This window comes from Ammospiza caudacuta, chromosome 6 (assembly GCF_027887145.1).
Source record: "Ammospiza caudacuta isolate bAmmCau1 chromosome 6, bAmmCau1.pri, whole genome shotgun sequence".
Classification (NCBI taxonomy): domain Eukaryota; kingdom Metazoa; phylum Chordata; class Aves; order Passeriformes; family Passerellidae; genus Ammospiza; species Ammospiza caudacuta.
Window position 1 is genome coordinate 43,268,932 of NC_080598.1, and position 17,493 is coordinate 43,286,424.

General features: G+C 46.1%; 1 protein-coding gene across 2 annotated transcripts in view; it reads left to right on the plus strand.

Annotated features, from left to right (window-relative positions):
* Positions 1 to 1,310: 1,310 nt before the first annotated feature.
* The window catches only part of FLVCR2 (FLVCR choline and putative heme transporter 2), a 34,178-nt gene continuing 17,995 nt past the window's right edge, over positions 1,311 to 17,493 (plus strand). The window contains exons 1-3 of one of the 2 annotated variants that reach the window (XM_058807407.1): positions 1,311 to 1,613; positions 12,205 to 12,346; positions 13,543 to 13,683. In XM_058807407.1, the coding sequence (XP_058663390.1) occupies positions 1,326 to 1,613; positions 12,205 to 12,346; positions 13,543 to 13,683 (571 nt within the window). In that variant the 5' untranslated portion in view covers positions 1,311 to 1,325. The remainder of the gene's footprint in view (positions 1,614 to 12,204; positions 12,347 to 13,542; positions 13,684 to 17,493) is intronic. The other variant, XM_058807406.1, reaches the window with a different exon arrangement.

A 17,493-nucleotide genomic window follows, 5' to 3' on the forward strand; every position in this document is an offset into this window, starting at 1 on the left:
ATAAAAATATAAAGGCATCAAAGCTGTCTGTCTTTGCCCCTGACAGTAGGTAGATAACTCAGAGGACAGCAGCAACAACCTCTGACAGTGCTCCACCAAGTGTGTAAAAAGGCTATGTTATGATGCAGCTATCAAGTAAACAGAAGGCAGAAAAACTTCACTTTTTCATATTCTCTATTCCTTTGTTTCAGGAGTACAACATCCAAAAGACACTGCTCCCGTTTTTCCAAATGAATTTTGACCTGTGTATTAAATGCTGAAAGAAGGCTGAACACCAGCAAATCTTCGTCCTTGTGCTGAGGAATGTTTACGCAATTTAGGTAACATGATGCTAATTAAATGAATTGTAGATCATAAATGATCTCCAGGCAGGCATCTCCCAGTGGTGTGTTGCTCAAGTAATGGGAAAACAAGCGCTGACTCATTAACTGCAAATTCCTCATGAGAATGGAAACAAACACCACTTTTGGCTCTTTTACTTCAGTGACGCCGAGATGTTTTAATTTTCACTTCACTGGATATTTTCACTCTCAAGTGTGCCATGTTGTGAGAAAAACCATGAGAGGCCAACCCAAACGAAACCCAAACCGGTTCCTCCTCCAGGACTCCACCTTGGCACCTCTGGCGGCGTCGGGCACTGCCCACCGGCTCACAGCCTCCCCCAGATCACAGTTCTGCTCAGCCCACGTCCCGTTCATCTCTGGCGGCCGAAGCCTCTCCTTTCCCGGCCCTCGGAACGCCGGGGGAGGCCTCTCGGCGGGGCCGGGCAGGGGCGGGGAGCGGCCGTGGGGAGGGGTGGCGGCCCCTCTGATGCGGGGCGGGCAGGGCAGCGGCCGGACCCGGGCAGGGCTGCGGCCCCGTCAGTGCCCCGGCGCTGTGGGTCGCGCCATGCCCCCCAGCGGCCCGAGCCCTCCCCGGCCTGGCGGCGGGGCGGGGCGGAGGGCGGGGAGGGTCGGGCCGGGGGCACCTCCCCGCGTGGCGGCCGCCAGTGAGCGCGGCGGGAGCGGCCGGCTGGGGTGTTTTGGACAGGTGGTGCCGGCGGGGAGCTGAGCCTGGCCGAGCCGAGCCTGGCCAGACCGGGCGCGGCCCACGGTGCCGGCATGGTGTTGCAGGAGCCCGCCGGGGCGCCGAGTCCGTTGACTGCGGCGGGAGGAGTGGGTGATGCCGCCGCCGGGGTGCAGCTGTCCCGGCTTCGTTGGGCCGTGCTGCTGCTCTTCAGCAGCTACTCCTTGTGCAACGCCTTCCAGTGGATCCAGTACGGCAGCATCAACAACGTCTTCACGCGCTTCTACGGCGTGAGCCCCTTCGCCATCGACTGGCTTTCCATGAGCTACATGCTCATCTACATCCCCCTGCTCTTCCCCGTCGCCTGGCTGCTGGACAAGAAGGGCCTGCGCCTCATCGCCCTGGCCGGCTCGGCCCTCAATGCCATGGGTGCCTGGGTGAAGCTGGGCAGCCTGAAGCCGCGCCTCTTCCCCGTCACTGTCCTGGGACAGGTCATCTGTGGCCTGGCCCAGGTCTTCATCCTGGGCATGCCCTCACGCATCGCCTCGGTCTGGTTTGGCTCCCAGGAGGTCTCCACCGCCTGCTCCATTGCGGTCTTTGGGAACCAGGTAATGGGCAGCTGCACCCCGGCTGGCTGCGCTTGTGGGGCGGGCTGTCAGCTGCCTGGCCGGACTCTGGAAGTGCTGAGGGAGCAAACCAGGGAGGGTGAGGGATGCACAGGGCTGGAGGGCAGCCGCAGGGATAACACGAACTTACATGAAGTTCCCTCTGGAAAATGCATCTCGTATTTGGAAAGATGCCACTGGTGTTAGCCTGAGGGCTGATAGTGGGCAGAGGCAAATGGGACCTCCATCTACAAAGTTCAGGGCAGCATGGGGGTTAGGTATGATTCTGGCTCTGAGAGGGCTTTGGCTGAGGCTCTTCTCCAGTGCCCTTCACTTCCTGTGTGTGCCAATCCCCAAGTCCAGGGCTCTGATTCGGTAGCCTGGGGGGGAAGGCACAGTGCTGAGAAACTGCTTTAGGCAGAGTGTCTTTCAAACTTGCAGTTGCATTTGGACTTGACACTGCCATGTCCTCTTTCTGCTGACAACTAGATGGGACAAAGGACATTAGCTTTCTGCTGAAAGCATTGTCATTGGGCTCTGGAGGAAAAGGACTTTAGCACTTTCATACCTCTTAAAAGTAGGTACAGTGTTTACACAAGCAGTTGCTCTGAGAAAAAGTTCCATCAGGCCAGTGTGAGGTCAGCTCCCTGAGCACTCTTTTACCAATACAGGTGTCTGAGGCCAGTGACCCACACTTGCTCAAGCTGTGAGTCTCTTTTCTTGTATCCAGAGAAGATAATTTTTTACACAGCTTTGAAAGGATCAGGGAAATATCTTCTTGACCCTTGCACCGGAACACCTGCTCATTCAGCTGAATGAAGTAAATAAGCCAATACTGATGCAATGAGGCATAAGTAAGCCTAGCTATGCAGCCCTGACCCAAAGAAGAGGAAAGTGGAATGTGGCATTGGCTGCTGGGCCTGTGCTCCTTACTTTGAGATGCAGTGTACTCCTCTGCATGTGACACTGTGCTGCACCCTGGACCGTTCAGCCTGTGAGTGACTGCCATTCTGATTTGAGTGGTTTTCAATTCAGGTAGCTTCTAGTGCAGACTGATTCTTCCTGTGCTTCTGTATTTACTTAGGTACTGCTGCGGTAAAAAGAGGTGAATGCTTGGAGAGGGTATTCAAGGAACAGAAGTTTGCAGAACAGCACTAGGGAATTAAGGGGACTGCTTTGCATCTTCAGGAGAGAGAAAACATACTTCTCTTTACTTGAGTGCACCTAAGCTATCCTTTTTGCTCTAATCATCGCTTATAGTGGCTGTGCTGTTTTTTACGTGTTTTTAAATGAATCTTTAGAGTAGAAGGCATCTAACTTGGCATGAGCAAATAAGTAACTGAGCATTTTGCTGTCAGACTTAAAAAATTATTCAGGTGGAGTTACACAACAGTGTGCATTAGAAATCCAAACAATGAGGCTGTCTGCCTGTGTGGAGTCATGAGCATCCCAAAAGGAGTGGCTTAGTGTAACGGTTGTGAAAAGCAAACTTTAGCTGCCCTTTTGGTGCTCCACACTGCTCTGGTGGTTGCACTGACACGACAATGAGACCTCAGTTCGGTACATAGACTTTGCTTTGTAAGCCCAGATTTTCCTTTTAGAGAATCAGAGAAGTCAGAAATAGTAGTGACTAAAGACAGAGTATACTCCATAGGGAAGACCTATTTATTCCCATAGTCAGGCATAATCCCAGTGAATGAAAACTAGCTATTTTGTTTATTGGTGAGGTTGGGCAGGGAGAAGAAATAGAGGCATACATTTTTTCCTGACTGTAGTTAAAGACTGTATTAGAGAGTGTTAGCAAAGGGTATAGTGCAGTGGTTTTGTAATTGCAGTATGGTAAATTATTCCCTATGCTCGTTTCTCTACAACTGCATGGTCTTCCTTTCCTTGCCATGTCACTTAGTTTAATTATTGTTATTATTGAATACCAAGCAGTGTTGTCCCTCTCCATTAAGAATTGCAAGCAACTGCATGAGGAAGTAGGGAAGTGTCACTGCTTCTTTATTTGGTATACCTGCCCTCTTTCTGCTCTTGCTCTCTTGGCCCCAGGCTGCACTTCAGCAGTGCTGTCCTGAGGGAAGCCCTGTCAGGTCTGCCAGGGCCATGTTTGCTCAGGACACCGCCTCTACTTGCTGACTGATGGTAACCTTCAAGCTCAAAGTTAGCCCTGAAGAGTAAATGATTGAATCAATCAGACCAGGTGTTAAATGCCCTTTAAAAAAAACAATCCCTAGTAGGGTATTAGAATCACCTCACTTGTTTCTGGCCATATGTTGGCTGTGGTATCTGAAGTGCAAAAACAGATTAGATTGAGCACTCTTGAATCAGTGCTGAGAGCTTCTAGAAGAGTGTGAGCACCTGTGGATGTGATCATATTCTCTTGTTTACCCCCTGCTGGTTTTCATGACATTTTGCTTTTCCACATTTTAACAGGAAGATACATAGGTGTTTTTCCATTCTTTTTCCTTGTCGTGGAAACTCATATGTGGGGAGGTATAGAATAAAGTTTGCCTATAAGATGCCTTGGCATTAATATATTAATGTTATTGGAATACTACTGGCTTCTCATTGCTTAAAAGACTAGGAAAATCTATATGGGGACTCTTCCTCATGCTGAAGATCTGGGGTAAAGAAGCAGAAGTGTTATGGAGAGTTCACTAATGTTCTTCAGACATAATTTAATACTGGCAGGGATTTGTCTGACATTCTTATGAAATGCAGCTGTCAGTAGTAGTGTCCTGCTACATCAGCAGTGCTCCCTGTGGAGCACCTCAGTGCTGGATATCTGTGTGAAGTCCCACACACGAGGTAGGTAGGAGAGAGCAGTCTGAGTAAGGCCATGCTGTTTCCATTTAGTTGTATTGATTCATCATCTGTGTCCCTGTTTGGGACTGTGGTTCACACCTGGCAGGCAGCAGCAAACAGGCTTCTGACCTTCTGTGCTGATGGCAGACTGTCCGTCCCTCTCGCTGGGGACAGGACTGCTGTGGGAAGGAGCCTGAGATAGTGGCACTGGCAGGAGTGTGTGCTTGCTGGAGCAGCAGGTCTTGCCCCTCCATTGAGCACAGGTGCTCTTCTGGAATGTGGGGATGAGGAGGCAGATTGTCCTTTGGCATGACAGAACTAACATGCTGGGGGGATGTTTAGGTAGCAAGGTAAGTTTTTGTGGCATTTTGAAATTGATAAGCAGGAGTCTGATGGCCAGTTACCAGCTCTATCCTTCAGCTGCCATGGTGCATGCTGAACTGCTGTGCTTGGGTTTTGTGCATATCTCACTCTTACTAGTTTATTTGGTGTGAGATATACATAAAACCCAAGCACAGCAGTTTGTCACTTGATGGGCAAGGGGTATGGACAGCATTCAGAGAAGTATATAACTGTGTTGCACACAAAGAACATTTGTGCATTTGATTTATATTGCTTTGCCACCAGTATTGGGTTTTTTGTTGGTTGAGAGAGACCTTGTTCCTGTTTCTTGCTGTTTTGACAAAGAAACAAGCCACTGATAGGCTTGGGAGTAAGGATGCGGGCCTGGTAAATTATCTTTTTGCAGTAATTTTGCCTTTTTTTCTAATTTTTTTTAAACATGGCTTGAAAAAAAGTGATGAGATTTGGGAGGAAAGAAAACTTCAGCCTTATATTAAGCTCTGCTTTAGAGAAAAAATCATGCAGCACCTTACTGATCTTAGGATTTGTCCGTGTTCTGATATAGTTGCAATGTGACTTTAGATATTTAGGGCTTTCATAACAGAAACAGCCTGAGGCAGAGGTTTTAGGTGGTATCTGCAGCCTCTAGGAGTGCCAGTCTTGAAGTGTTTAGATGATGGCTTTTGAAATGGACAAACCTGGTGATAAGCTGTGAATTAAATTCATGGAAATGTTCTCTCTGTCACTCCTGGAGGGTCCTTTCATCTGTTTTGAATTGGGGGAAAGAGTCTGCCTGGGGTAGTGGCTGAGGTGGGTTTTGCCATGTAGTTGGGTCTGCAACATCTGAATAGCCATTGCTTATGAGCTGGTGATCCTACAGTGCTGTTTGTGCTGCTCATGTGCCATTGTTTGATGCCTCACTGATAACTTTGTTCTGTACCTTTTGCCCTTCAGGGAAGGCAGCATCTTAAAGTCTAAGAAGCATTTTGGAAAGGTATCATGTCCTGTGGAGTCCCTGTCTTCCAGTCTTAGAGTGGACTTCTAGATCTTCTTTGGCTGCTCTGTGTCTGCTAGAGGATTCCCATCCCTTCAAATGATTCCTTGTTAGAAATATGGACAGGATCTACCTCACAGCTCTCTAGCTTGGCCCTCTATCTCTCAGTTTTAGCTATCAGAATAGAGAGGATTTTAGTGGCAGTAGCTAATGTTGGCATAGTTGCTTGTAGTGATAGTAGTTAATGGTTGACATTCTCCAGCCCTGTCTCCTTTCCCTCCCTGACAAAAAAAGAGCAGGGTGGATCAGAGCACTTGGATCTCAAGGAGTGCTCCATGGCTAACTCTCCAAGATCCTGGATGTGGCTCAGTGTGGGAGGGTGTGCTGACCAAATAGCAATGTGGCTTTTGCAGGAATGCCTCCGTTTCTATAAATGGACATGAGAGCCTGAAATGAACTTTTTCTACCCATTTCATCTGGTGCTCCCTTCCCAGACAGGACAGCTGCCTTTGGCGTATTTCTCTTTCTCTCAAAAGAACTTGTCTTTTGGGTTAAGTTCTGCCTGGGAGTTTAAATGAATGTCAGCAGTGTTTCTGGGAGGCCCAGCAAGCACCCTCAGCACTTGCCCTGCGGGATATCCAGGATTGCTGTGCTAGGTGACTGGAGTAGGTCCCTGACCAAAGCATATTCTCACTGAGGATTCCAGTAGCAGCTGAGGTAGCTGAAACCCTTCTGTTTTGTTCTCCCTCCTGTCCACTGCTGTTGTTTTGCTGTGTTGCATATCTTTCCCAACAGACTGGGGGAAGGTGCATTCAAGACTGCCAGGCCCTGAATGACTTGCACAGGGGAATTCTGACCGGTCTTCGCTGTACAGCATTGCACCATATGGAGCATTATGAGATGATGCCACAGAAGCAGAAGTGTGATGTGGAAGGGAGTTTGCTGTGCTTGCACATGAGCTTTGGTTGTGCAAGTGTGGTTTGGAGAAGCAAAGTGTCTCTCACATTAGGGTGAAAGTAAATCGAGCTTAAGCCCTGTCTTTTCTCATCACAAGGCTCCATTACAGTTTTTCCTTCCACAACTTGTGTGCTTCTTTACTTTTTCTTAAAACACTGCAAGAAAGTTATGCAAACTGTGCAGAAATGTACACTGGCTTCCTGACTATCTGGATTTCAATAGGCTTTTCTAACTTTGCTGTCAGTGGTATGGAAGAAGCATATTCTGAGCACCAATTCATACAGTAAGTTTACTGTATAGGAACTGGCAGCTTCTGCTTAAACAGCACCTCAATTGGGCATCTTCATTTTTCCTGTAGCCTTTTATATGGCTGGGACCTGTGCTGATAGCAAAGTATTGGGAAGCCAATGTGCAGTTGGAAGGCACAGGGTGTGAGAAGCTGTCTGCTCTCTGCAGGTCACAATACATGAATTATAAGGTCAGAAGGTTCAGCTGCCCTGGTGAAATGTCATGGTTACAGTTTGAGGGGCACCTGTAGTTAGAAAAGGAGGGAGGGCCTAGGACAGAGCTTTGATACACAGACAAGAGTATAAGAGGATCCTGTGCTGCCCAGAGCTCTGGAATAAGCATCTCAAAGGAGTTTGACAGGGTGAATCCAGATGGAATCTGGGGTGTATCCTACTCACTCTCCAAAGTCTTGGCTTGGGAACTTGCTAAGACCATACTGAAATAATGGTTTCTGAAAAGCCTGTTGTATTGGTGTTTATCAAAGCATACATCTTTTGATTGCTACACTTTCTGTCCACTTGGCCAAACCAGCTGGCTGCTGGTTTCAGGGTTTCCTGGGACTTCTGTTTATGCTGAGCCTCCTAAAAATTAGCATCACTTTTCTCTTCCTCCCTTCGCAATTTGAATATTTGGTAACAGACCATTTGGTATGTTTGTATGCCAGTAGTGTGGATTTTCTGTTGAGTTGTTCTTTTGAACTTGTAATTGAATACCAACTGGTCCTGATGCCTCATAGAAGAAATTAGTTTAAAAAATTGAGTAATATCTTCCACTCATAAGGTATCATGTCATGAATCATGGTCCAAGACCTCTTTCTTGAATGTTCTCCTTCCACACTGATCATCTTTTGACCCTTCTGTCAGGATTCCTGATTTTGTTGTGTTTGAAGAGTTTTGACTTTGTAAAGCTGTTCTGGTGCTTCTTTTGGCCTAATTATGGTTTTACTTTAGCTTGGTCCAGCTTGCTGTCATTTTTCTTTGCTTGAAGGAGTAATGTCCAGTTTTAGAGCTGGTGGTTTATGTTCTTGTTGGTGGTTTATTTTTTTGTGTTTTTTTTTGGGGGGGAGGTTTGTTTGTTGGGTTTTTTGTCTTTATTTTTTACTTAATTGTGGTTCCTTTAATATTTTGCTAATATTCTCTAGGCTTACAGTGAGCCTCTGACTTAGTGTTTTTCTACAATCTTAGTGACACTTAAAAGCATTTAATTTCTTAGTATTTTCTTCTTCATTTCCATTTAACACACTTCTTTTCCTTTTAGGCAGCTTCCTCTTTTGAGTTATATATTGCTGTAGTGTTTTGGAGGGTGTTTCCTTTTTTTTGGTCACTGTTGCAAGGCAACTGAATTTTAGTCCAGTACAGAACCATTCTGTAATACTGATCATAGTCACACTGCTGTTCTGGGTTGAAATCACAAATTGTGCTGCCTCTTATAAGTTTTCCTCAGAAGAGGGTATTTATGGAATCCAAAAATGCAGTCTCTGCATCATCCCTGTCATGATGCTTATTTAGCTTGCAAGGGCATTGTCAAAATTTCTAACTGTTGTGTATTTTTGCTTTTGCAGCATCTCTCTGTCTTTTAACATTTTAATTGACCTTCTGTATTTGGTGGTCCCCTCTGTCAACATTTATACCTACTTATAGGTAGGTATAATGGTATGTATGGAATTTTACAGGGCTTCTGTGTTCCTGCTGCTGACTCGTAGTTTTCTTTGAGGTGGAGGTCCACTCCTGCACTCCTCCATTGATCACTCATTTACAGTTTTTATGCTGATACACCACTGGTTATCTTCCTTCAGGAGACTCTTGGCAGCTAACCTTAGACATGTCATTTTCTCTTTCAAGACTTGGGGCACATTTATACCACCTTCTTAGCTACTTGCTCTTGGTTTTGTTGCCTGTTCTTAAGCACACTTAAATATTGAATATAATGTTGTTGTGATCCTTCACAAAATTCAGGTAGGAAATACATTCCTTCTATCCTTTACTAGTCTCTAAAGAGTAAGTCATCTGAACAGTGCTCTCTGTTGTAGTTGTTGACTTTCCAGGTAGTATGTTTAAAAATTACCCCAAAGACTTATTTTAATAAAATGCCAGCAGCCTGATCTCCTGGAGAGATCCTCAGAGATCAGGACAGTGCTGGGTGTTTTGGGTGAGAGGATTCTGAGTGATGAACCAAATTTTGAGAACAAGCTTATCTGTATAGGTATTGGAGACCTATCTGCCTGTATAGAGGTTGGAGATGCAAGTTTAGTAAGAGGGTCTGTTATGATCCCTTATGACTGATGGTGTCTGTGAGCAGGGTAGCATGGACTTTTACAGAACTAACCTTATTTTTGCATTGCTTTATTTTCCCTGATGTGCAAGGTGTGTAGAAGGGAGACGTGATTTTCCCCCTTCTAAGGTATCTTCTACATTTTCTGGTTAATTGGTTACAGTGTTTCTGTGGGCTGATGGTAATGTGCACACTGACCTGCTGAAAACCAGGCTAAAAATGTCCTTGTGAAAGGTAAAGTATATGCAGTGTAATAGTCATCATGTTGTTGAGAGTTTGTCTTCTTTGCTAAAAATGGTATGAATAATCCAGGGTCAGTTAGTGTTCAAGAAATCTTCAGTTTTAGTCAAGTCAAAGGGCCTTATCTTCACTGATCAAGAGCATGAGTTGCTCTGAAATATAAAATGTAGCTCCTATTGCTATGATTTTTGTTCATTCTGCTAGCTGATTCTTATGAAAGGTATAATGAAGTTTTAATGGATAAAAGTTGCTTCTTTTTGGGGGAGGAGAAGAGAAAGCACAAAACATCTGTTTGTGGTTAGAAAAGTTGTTCAGGAAAGTCCTTCTGAAAAGGCCAACAAGTAGTTCAAGAAAGCTGGGTGGGTCTGTGGCCCATTGGGTAAGTGATGACTGTAGGACCTCCCAGGAAAGGATTTCTAAACAATTGGCAACACAGACTCTCAATATCTTCTCTGCTAGTTATATCAGATAGATCCTTTTTCAGGATTGAGCAGCTGGAAGGAGATTGGAAAAGATTGAATCTCAACTGTGGTCCTGGAGAAACTTGTGTCAGAGGTCAGAATAAAGCGTGGGTCTCTCCTCCCTCCCCTGTTGGTTTGCTGCAGTTCAGCAGCTCATGTGATTGCATGTGATTGCAGAGAGAAGGAAGCCAAGAAGTACCTAGCACAGGAATCCAGCTTAGTTCTTCCAGGAATGAAACAGTGGTAAGACAAAAGGTCAGTTTCCAGTAAGGTGTTTGTAAACCTTACTTGGGAAAGGGTGAGGGGCACATGGAAAACCTGATCTATGAGACTCAATAGGACTCTTCCCTCAAATGGAAAGGAGCATTGTTGAGAGCCTCTTCCTCAAAGGTTAAATGTTCTGGAGATAGGAGTGAAGCCCAAGCTGGCTGTGTCCTGGGCTGACCAGGCACACCAGAGGCACAGGCCTGCACTTGGCCACAAGGAGGGCAAAATAAATGTGCTGCAGAGGCAAGCAGGCTTCTGCCCCCTACCAGCCATCTCTGAGAGCTTCTGTGCTTGATGCCATTACCTTTTCTGTGCAGCTGCAGGCTTGGGAAGGGATGGGGAGGCATGCAGTTTGATGGAGATTAGAGCTTGAAGCATCTAAACCATGATAGTTGTGCTCACTGTAGTCACTGGGCAGTGCAGAGGAGGAGAGTCAGCCCGAGTCGCTGTGATGAGAGGCTGGGCATAGGTCATATCTGAGCAAAACTGAGCTCTGGCAAGTTTAGTCCTGTGTCAGAGTCTGGCTGTGCCATGGGGGATTTAGGAAGGTTTATCCTTCCTAATGATCTTTTAAGTTTCCTCCTAAACTCAGTCCTTGAATTGCTATCTGGGATGGCACAGCTTGGGTTTGTCTTCAGTCTGTGTAACCAAAACTCAAATGTTCTTATTCTTGACAGTGCCTTGAGCTGGTGGGGCACATCTGAAATCTCTCAGTGGCTCTTCTAACTAGCTCTCTGTAATGTCTGAGAGAATGAATGTAGTTTAGATATCTGTTGCTCATTCTGACCCAGGATATTCCAGGTCCCAGGGTACTGTGAGGGTACTGTGTGACACAGGAGAAGTTTGGCCAGATGTGGTTGAAAGTCACTTTTTTGTAAGCTAAATGTGGTGTCTGAGGGCAGCAGATTGCTTAGGATTCAAACAGAGCTTTCTTCCTTTCTGAAAGGTACACCAGCTGGATGGAGGAGTAGGGATTTTGTGGAGAGTTTTCTGGGGCTGGGGGGCACAAGCTGATTTTTAGCTGAAATATGCGATATGGCAACTGAAATATATTTGTTCTGAGATCTTTGTCTTGACCAGTAAGTCACGTCTTCCAGAATGAGTCTGTCAGCGTCCCAGAAACATGGAGATATGTGTGCAAGGAGGTTTTGCTAGAAGTCAGCCTGGGAAAGTTGTCCAAGCTCATGCCTGGGTTACAGGGCTCTTGGGTCTTCTGCTCTGTGCTGACATGCTTCAGTGAGGTTTATGGGCTGCCCAGAACTTGCCTTCCTTAGTCCTTGCTTTCTGTACACTTCAGAGCAGTTTTTCCAGGGACAGTTGCCAAGCTCCATTACTAAAACAACCTCGACATTGTCAACACTTCCTTTGCTTTCACCCTGATGCTCTTCTAGGTTCTCCTGATGGTTATAGGATGAGCTTTGTCCTGGGAGGATGCTCATTTGAAACTGTATCAAAGTTGGCTGAAACAGATTAATATCTCAGTTATGTAGAGTGGTCAGGTGCCTTGGCCCTTGCAGTTATGTTGTTGGAAAACTCATTAACCCAGGTTTTGATGGTCTTGATTTCTGCTATTTTTAATGAGCAAAACTGGATTACCAGGTGATCAGGCCAGCTCTAGAGCAGGGGCAAGGTAAGGAATGGGATGTGTATGTGAACAGGAGCATATATTTGTGGGGGAGGTCAGGGCAGGCAAGACCTCCACTTTGATGAAGCCAGGTATTCATTCTTCTCAATTGTGTTGTAAAACTTTGCTTTGAATATCCTGACAGTTGTAATTGCAGTGAGGAAACCTCTCTTATGGCCTAATTGAAATGGGTATCTGACTTTTAATTGTTGGATGGTAAAGAAGAATTTCATCTTGGTTGTGAAATTGGATTAGGCTCAGTTGAGCCTGCACTGAGCTGTAGGGTAGTGGCCCTGTTGCGGTTTCATGTCATGCCTCTGTTTATCCCCTCTCTCTCCTCAGCTTGGCATTGCTGTAGGCTTTCTGGTCCCTCCAGTTCTGATCCCTAATGTGGAGGATGTGGAGAAGCTGGCCTACCACATCAGCATCATGTTCTTCATGACTGCAGGTGTGGCATCAGCCCTGTTCATCCTGGTCATTATAGGTAAGGAGGTGGGAGTGTGCACATGAAACCAGATGGGACTGAGATCAGCCGATGTGTGACGGGGGCCTGTGTGCCAGGACATGGGCTGGGCAGGCCATCTGGGGAGGTTTCCTACCATGCAGCTGACAGGCTTATGCAATACTGTATCTTGCTGCTTCAAACCCTTGATGAACAGCACATGTTGAAGGGAGGTTGTCAGCAAGCCTGCCAAATTCTTAGTTTTGTCCATTGCTTGCATAATAAATTCCAGGCATGAGTAAGTCTTTGAAAAACCAGCAGAAATCTTTCATAGTCATCTTCCCTACAAACACGGTGCAGGTCCCTGGGTTATGTCTGGGACCTGCCTATCCCTTAAGAGTAGAAAGAGGCAGATTATATGGCATCACAGAAACAAGCTTATCCCAGTTATGAGTGAAAGGAAAAAACAGGAAGGACAGTAGCAGGACACTAGAAATGCAATTCCCTGCTTAACACATGAAGTTGAAGCCAGATCTTTAGCATGAAACATTGGCATGCTCACTGGAGAGCTGAGTTTAGTTGCTGAATTCCATGCAATTTTTTTGATAGGCTCCTCTTGCCAGTTTGTTCTGTTGCTGATGGCTGAATCAGATGTAGCTTCAAATAGTGTGGGGCAGGGAATGGACAAGGTACAAAAATGCCTGTCTAGCACCTGGCACAGCATTATCACCTGTGACTGGGATTTCTGGATGCTACTTTAATGATAGTAAGGGGCAGCAGATGGCTTGGCCTGAAATAAAACCGGCAAAGGTTATTGTTCCCTGGGCACTGGCCACTGCAGAACACTAGGCCACCTTTGTCAACTGACTTGTCCAGTTCTGCTTTGTCATTTGTAAATCCACATAACACTTTTGCACCTGGATGGTCATCCTTCTAGAGACAAAGGCTGATAATAATCTTGAGAACTCTTTTGGTGCTGCTGGACACTGCCTACACAAAAATCTAATTGAAGACAAGATGTTTCCCTTGGGAAGGAGACAGGAGCTACTGCTGGAAGAGAGCTGTTCTTTCTGTTCCTGGATAAGTTCATGCATGGAGATCAAAGCTTAAGGAAAATGGTGTGTTTTGTACACTTGGTTCTGGCAGTCCCTCTGCCATCCCTGAAATGGCACAGTGTGTGCTCAGGCCCCTCAACTGTACCATTACAAACAGGTGTACTTTTTTGTGTCTGCTTTCAGTCTTCAAAGAGAAGCCCCCGAACCCTCCAAGCCGAGCTCAGGCCCTGATCCAGTCCAGACCAGCTGCAGAGTATTCCTACGTGCAGTCAATCCTCCGCCTGCTCCGCAATGCCAACTTTTTGCTGCTTATGGTCACTTATGGTAAGGTCTGGTCTCCTTTCTTCTTGTGCAGTTATCACAGCTTCTCCCTTCCTCTCTGTGCTCTGCTGGGATAACTGGCTTGAGTTGTTTTAGGGGAACATAAAGATAGCTCCCCTGTGCTGCCACAGACCAGGAATCCTTATAGCCCAGTCCTCTTCAGCAGTGGTTACCCGTGAATGCAGCAGGGAAGAACAAAAGGAAGGCAAGCACGCAGAGGATGATATGCCCTTACAACTGTTCTCCCAGTCTTTGACTGTTTGCTGTTTAGGGAATTTCCTTATCTGTTCTTTTTTTCTAGTAATTTAGCTAATTGCAGCAAACCAATCGAAGTGCTTACATAAGAAATGTATGGAAGTGTCTGAGTGCAAGTCATAGAACTGAGTGAAAGTCATTTCTGAAGGCAAGGACATGAATATGACTGCCAGGCATCTCTGTAGAGGTCATATGGAGTATGCAGATGTGCAGACTGTCAGCTTTCTAGGCGATCCCTGTGAAGCACTTGGGAGGAAGGACTAGAGAATATTTTATGCCATCTGTCCTTGCATGCTGAATTTGCTGCTTGCTTCTCTTCAGTATGAGAAAACAAACAGTCTCGGTATGTTTGTTTGAGGGCAGTGTGATGTGTTGAATCTATTCCCTGATGCTGAATTGGCATATGGAGAAATGTTTTTCTTACTAGCAGAAAGGCCATTGTGGTCTCTGCCTGGCTGCATAATAGGGTATACTGTAGCCAGTTAGTCTGTGGGTAGTTTTGCCCTCAGTCTTCCTACCAGCTTGCTATGGAAGCTTCTCAGAGGGACAGTTAAATATTGCTGAAGGTTCTGCACATTCTGCCAGCAATTGTATCTGAAAGGCCTTGTGGATGAGTGGGCAGGTTGGAGAGAGTCAGATGGTGGCTTTGTACTTGGTGAGGATGCTAATGGTCTTTGGAGTTGCTGGAATCTCTGTTCCCTTCCTCCTCACTGAAGTAGGAATGCCCCTCTCAGATTGCTCTTAAACTCTCCTGGTTTGCATTGCAGCTGCTGGGTTTGGCTTTTTTTCACCATAATACCCTCTCAGAAAGTGAAGACAGAAAAATCTGTCACGCCGAGTGTGTCTAAAGTTGGATTGTATCATCTGCTCAGTTCACATTTACCCTTCAGGAAAAAGAAAGGGGAAAGCATCTGCTCTAATAGGTATAAACAAGTCCTAGAGGAGAGAGGAGGGCTCTCAGTACAAAGAACATGTTTAGAATCTGACCTTCCTGGGATAATTCTTTTCTGGCAGTCACAAACAGTGTGGAAAATCTGTTTAGTGGCTCATTATTCATTTTCCCTTGCTGCTGGTCTGTGCATTTTTTCTTTTCCTCTCTGTGTCAGCCTCATGCCAATCTCCAGCTTGACTTGAGATGGTGACTGTTACTCAGAGAGGGAACTATGCTGTGAAACTTTTTTTTTTTTTAGCTTGTCTGGGTTTATTATGGTGACAGTTTTTCCTACTCAAGTCAAAAGTTATGTTGGCCGAGATTTAAGACATCTGCAGCCACATGAGTGCAACTGAGTCATCCTGCCCACCTAACACAAAGATATCTGCAGCCTGTTGGCTTTTGTGCTAGCATAGCATGTATCAGGGAGAGGGGGGCTAACCTGCTGCTTGTCCATCTTGCCTGGCTGTAGAAAGAATGAGGATCCTTCCACAATGACAGGTCAGAACACATCTGCAGACCTCTAAGGTCTTGGCATTACCAGCAGCCAATGGTTCTTTTCTTGTGGCATGACTTGCAGTGCTGGACACAGTGGTCTCACTGCTGCTGTGTCAGGTGCTCGTGAACTGATTTTCAGGAAACCCTCAGAGAACCTTTTCCCCAAGGCTGCTGACATTGCTTCCATAAAACTGAGGTATAACATGGAACGGGCATTAAGGAATTCCAAGTCTATGGGGTTGGGCTTTGCATTGGAGAGCATGTTGCTAGTCAGAGGCAGTAGGCAGGAAAAGGGTGAGAAATTCTGGGAAAGAGTAATAGAATGGGAGTCATGAGACAGTGTTAAAGAATCAGCATTTGGAATGGTGATGGGGCAGTGGGACCTGCATAAGGAGCCATTGTTGGGTAGTATTACATGGGTGAACAAGAAAGAGTCTGGCAAGTAGGTAATAGTCTGCTTACCTGTGGGAGACCTGGGTTCTAGTCTCAGGCTTACTAAGGGCTCTGTTTGGAGCTGTAGGCTATAAACTTCCCTGTTCTGGCCTCTATAAAATAGAGGAGACACTGGGGTATCAAAACATTATTCTACATTACAAGCAAACCATGATAACTAGCTAAAGAATCAGGTGGTGCTGGACCTTCAGATGGCCACTTTTGGATGGCAAATGGCCACTTTCCCATTGGAAGCAACCATTACCTGTTTTATGGTCATTCAAACAGCTGTAATTCTCAGAGAAGCTTCACTGAGCAGCTGTGCCTGTAGGCACACATGAAGTGCCTACAACTTTTCTCAGCCCTCGCATATGCAAATTTGACACATTGTCTTGATTCTTAGAATGTTTTACTTGACTCTGGTGCCAAGTGTTGCTGCCAGCTCTTACTTTTTGCCCAGCTTGGGAGCAGAGGCTCTTCCCTGTCTTGGAAATCACAAGGATCACAGAGCTGCTGTAAAGCTGGTTTACTGACATGTTAGTTACCAGAGCAGCATCTGGCTGTCTTCACAAGGCTGCTGTCCTCTTGCCTGGGTGAGAAATAGAGGTGCACAAATGAGTGGTTAATGTTTATGCCCAGCTTTGAAGTGAAGAAACAGAAGGGCTGTGCTGATCTGCCATACTCCCGTGTCCTTGCACTGCAGCTTGTGGTGTCCCCTAGTGGGCGGGGTGCTCCAGAGGTGGAGGTCGGATGAAGCTGATTAGGGTGTGTTAGCTGTTTGCCATAGCTAAGTGTTGCAAAGAGACAGCTTTTAAGGCTGGAGGGCGCCTCCTTGCTGAGAGATCTCCAGTTGTCTTCCCCCATCCTTGGCTGCTGGCCCTGCCCAAGTTTCCAGTCTTCTGAGTAACTCTTAGTAAGGATTGGGTCGATTCTCCTGCCTAATGAGCATGTCACTCAATTTTCTAGCCTCTCCTGTAATCTTCTGACAGAGAATTCTGAAGTGGGAAACATTGTCACGGGCAATATTTGGGATCACTTGCATAAGAGTCTTTGTCTGTTGTCTGTGCCATACAGCTGTGGAGTGAGCTTTACTTAATCAAGGAATGGTTTAGAATCATTAGAAGGGCTCTTAAAGATCATCTAGTTCCAACCCCCATGCCATGTGCCAGGACACCTTCCTCTAGACCTGATCACTCAGAGTCCAGTCTAGCCTGGCCTTAAACATTTCCATCTATGTCTTTGGGCAGCCTGTTCCAGTGCCTCACCACCATCACAGTAAATTGTCATGTTGTCAGAGATGGTGTGTGAAGGTAGTGTGATGCACCCTCCAGCTGCCAATCTTGTGGCTGCTTATAGTGCTGTGTACTGCAAAAGACATCCAGTGCTCAGTGGAAGACTGGGCTAGGTGCAGGATTGCTGAGTACTTGAGATAGGGGATTTCAGGGTTAGCAAAGCTCAGAGCTTTGTTCACTCTGTCAGAGCTCTGCCTGCTAGACTGCACTTCTGTATCCTGTATCCTTAGTTTCTGCTTTTAGCTGAGGCTTAGAGAGGAAAAGTAGGAAGGGGGAACTTGACATGTATCTGTTTTGTCAGGATTTCAGGCATCTGTGCCAGACTTTAAAACCATGTCTCCTTTTGGAGCCTATAGATGTACGAGCTGCAGTGGTAAAATCTGTCCCCTTCCCTCCACCCATCAG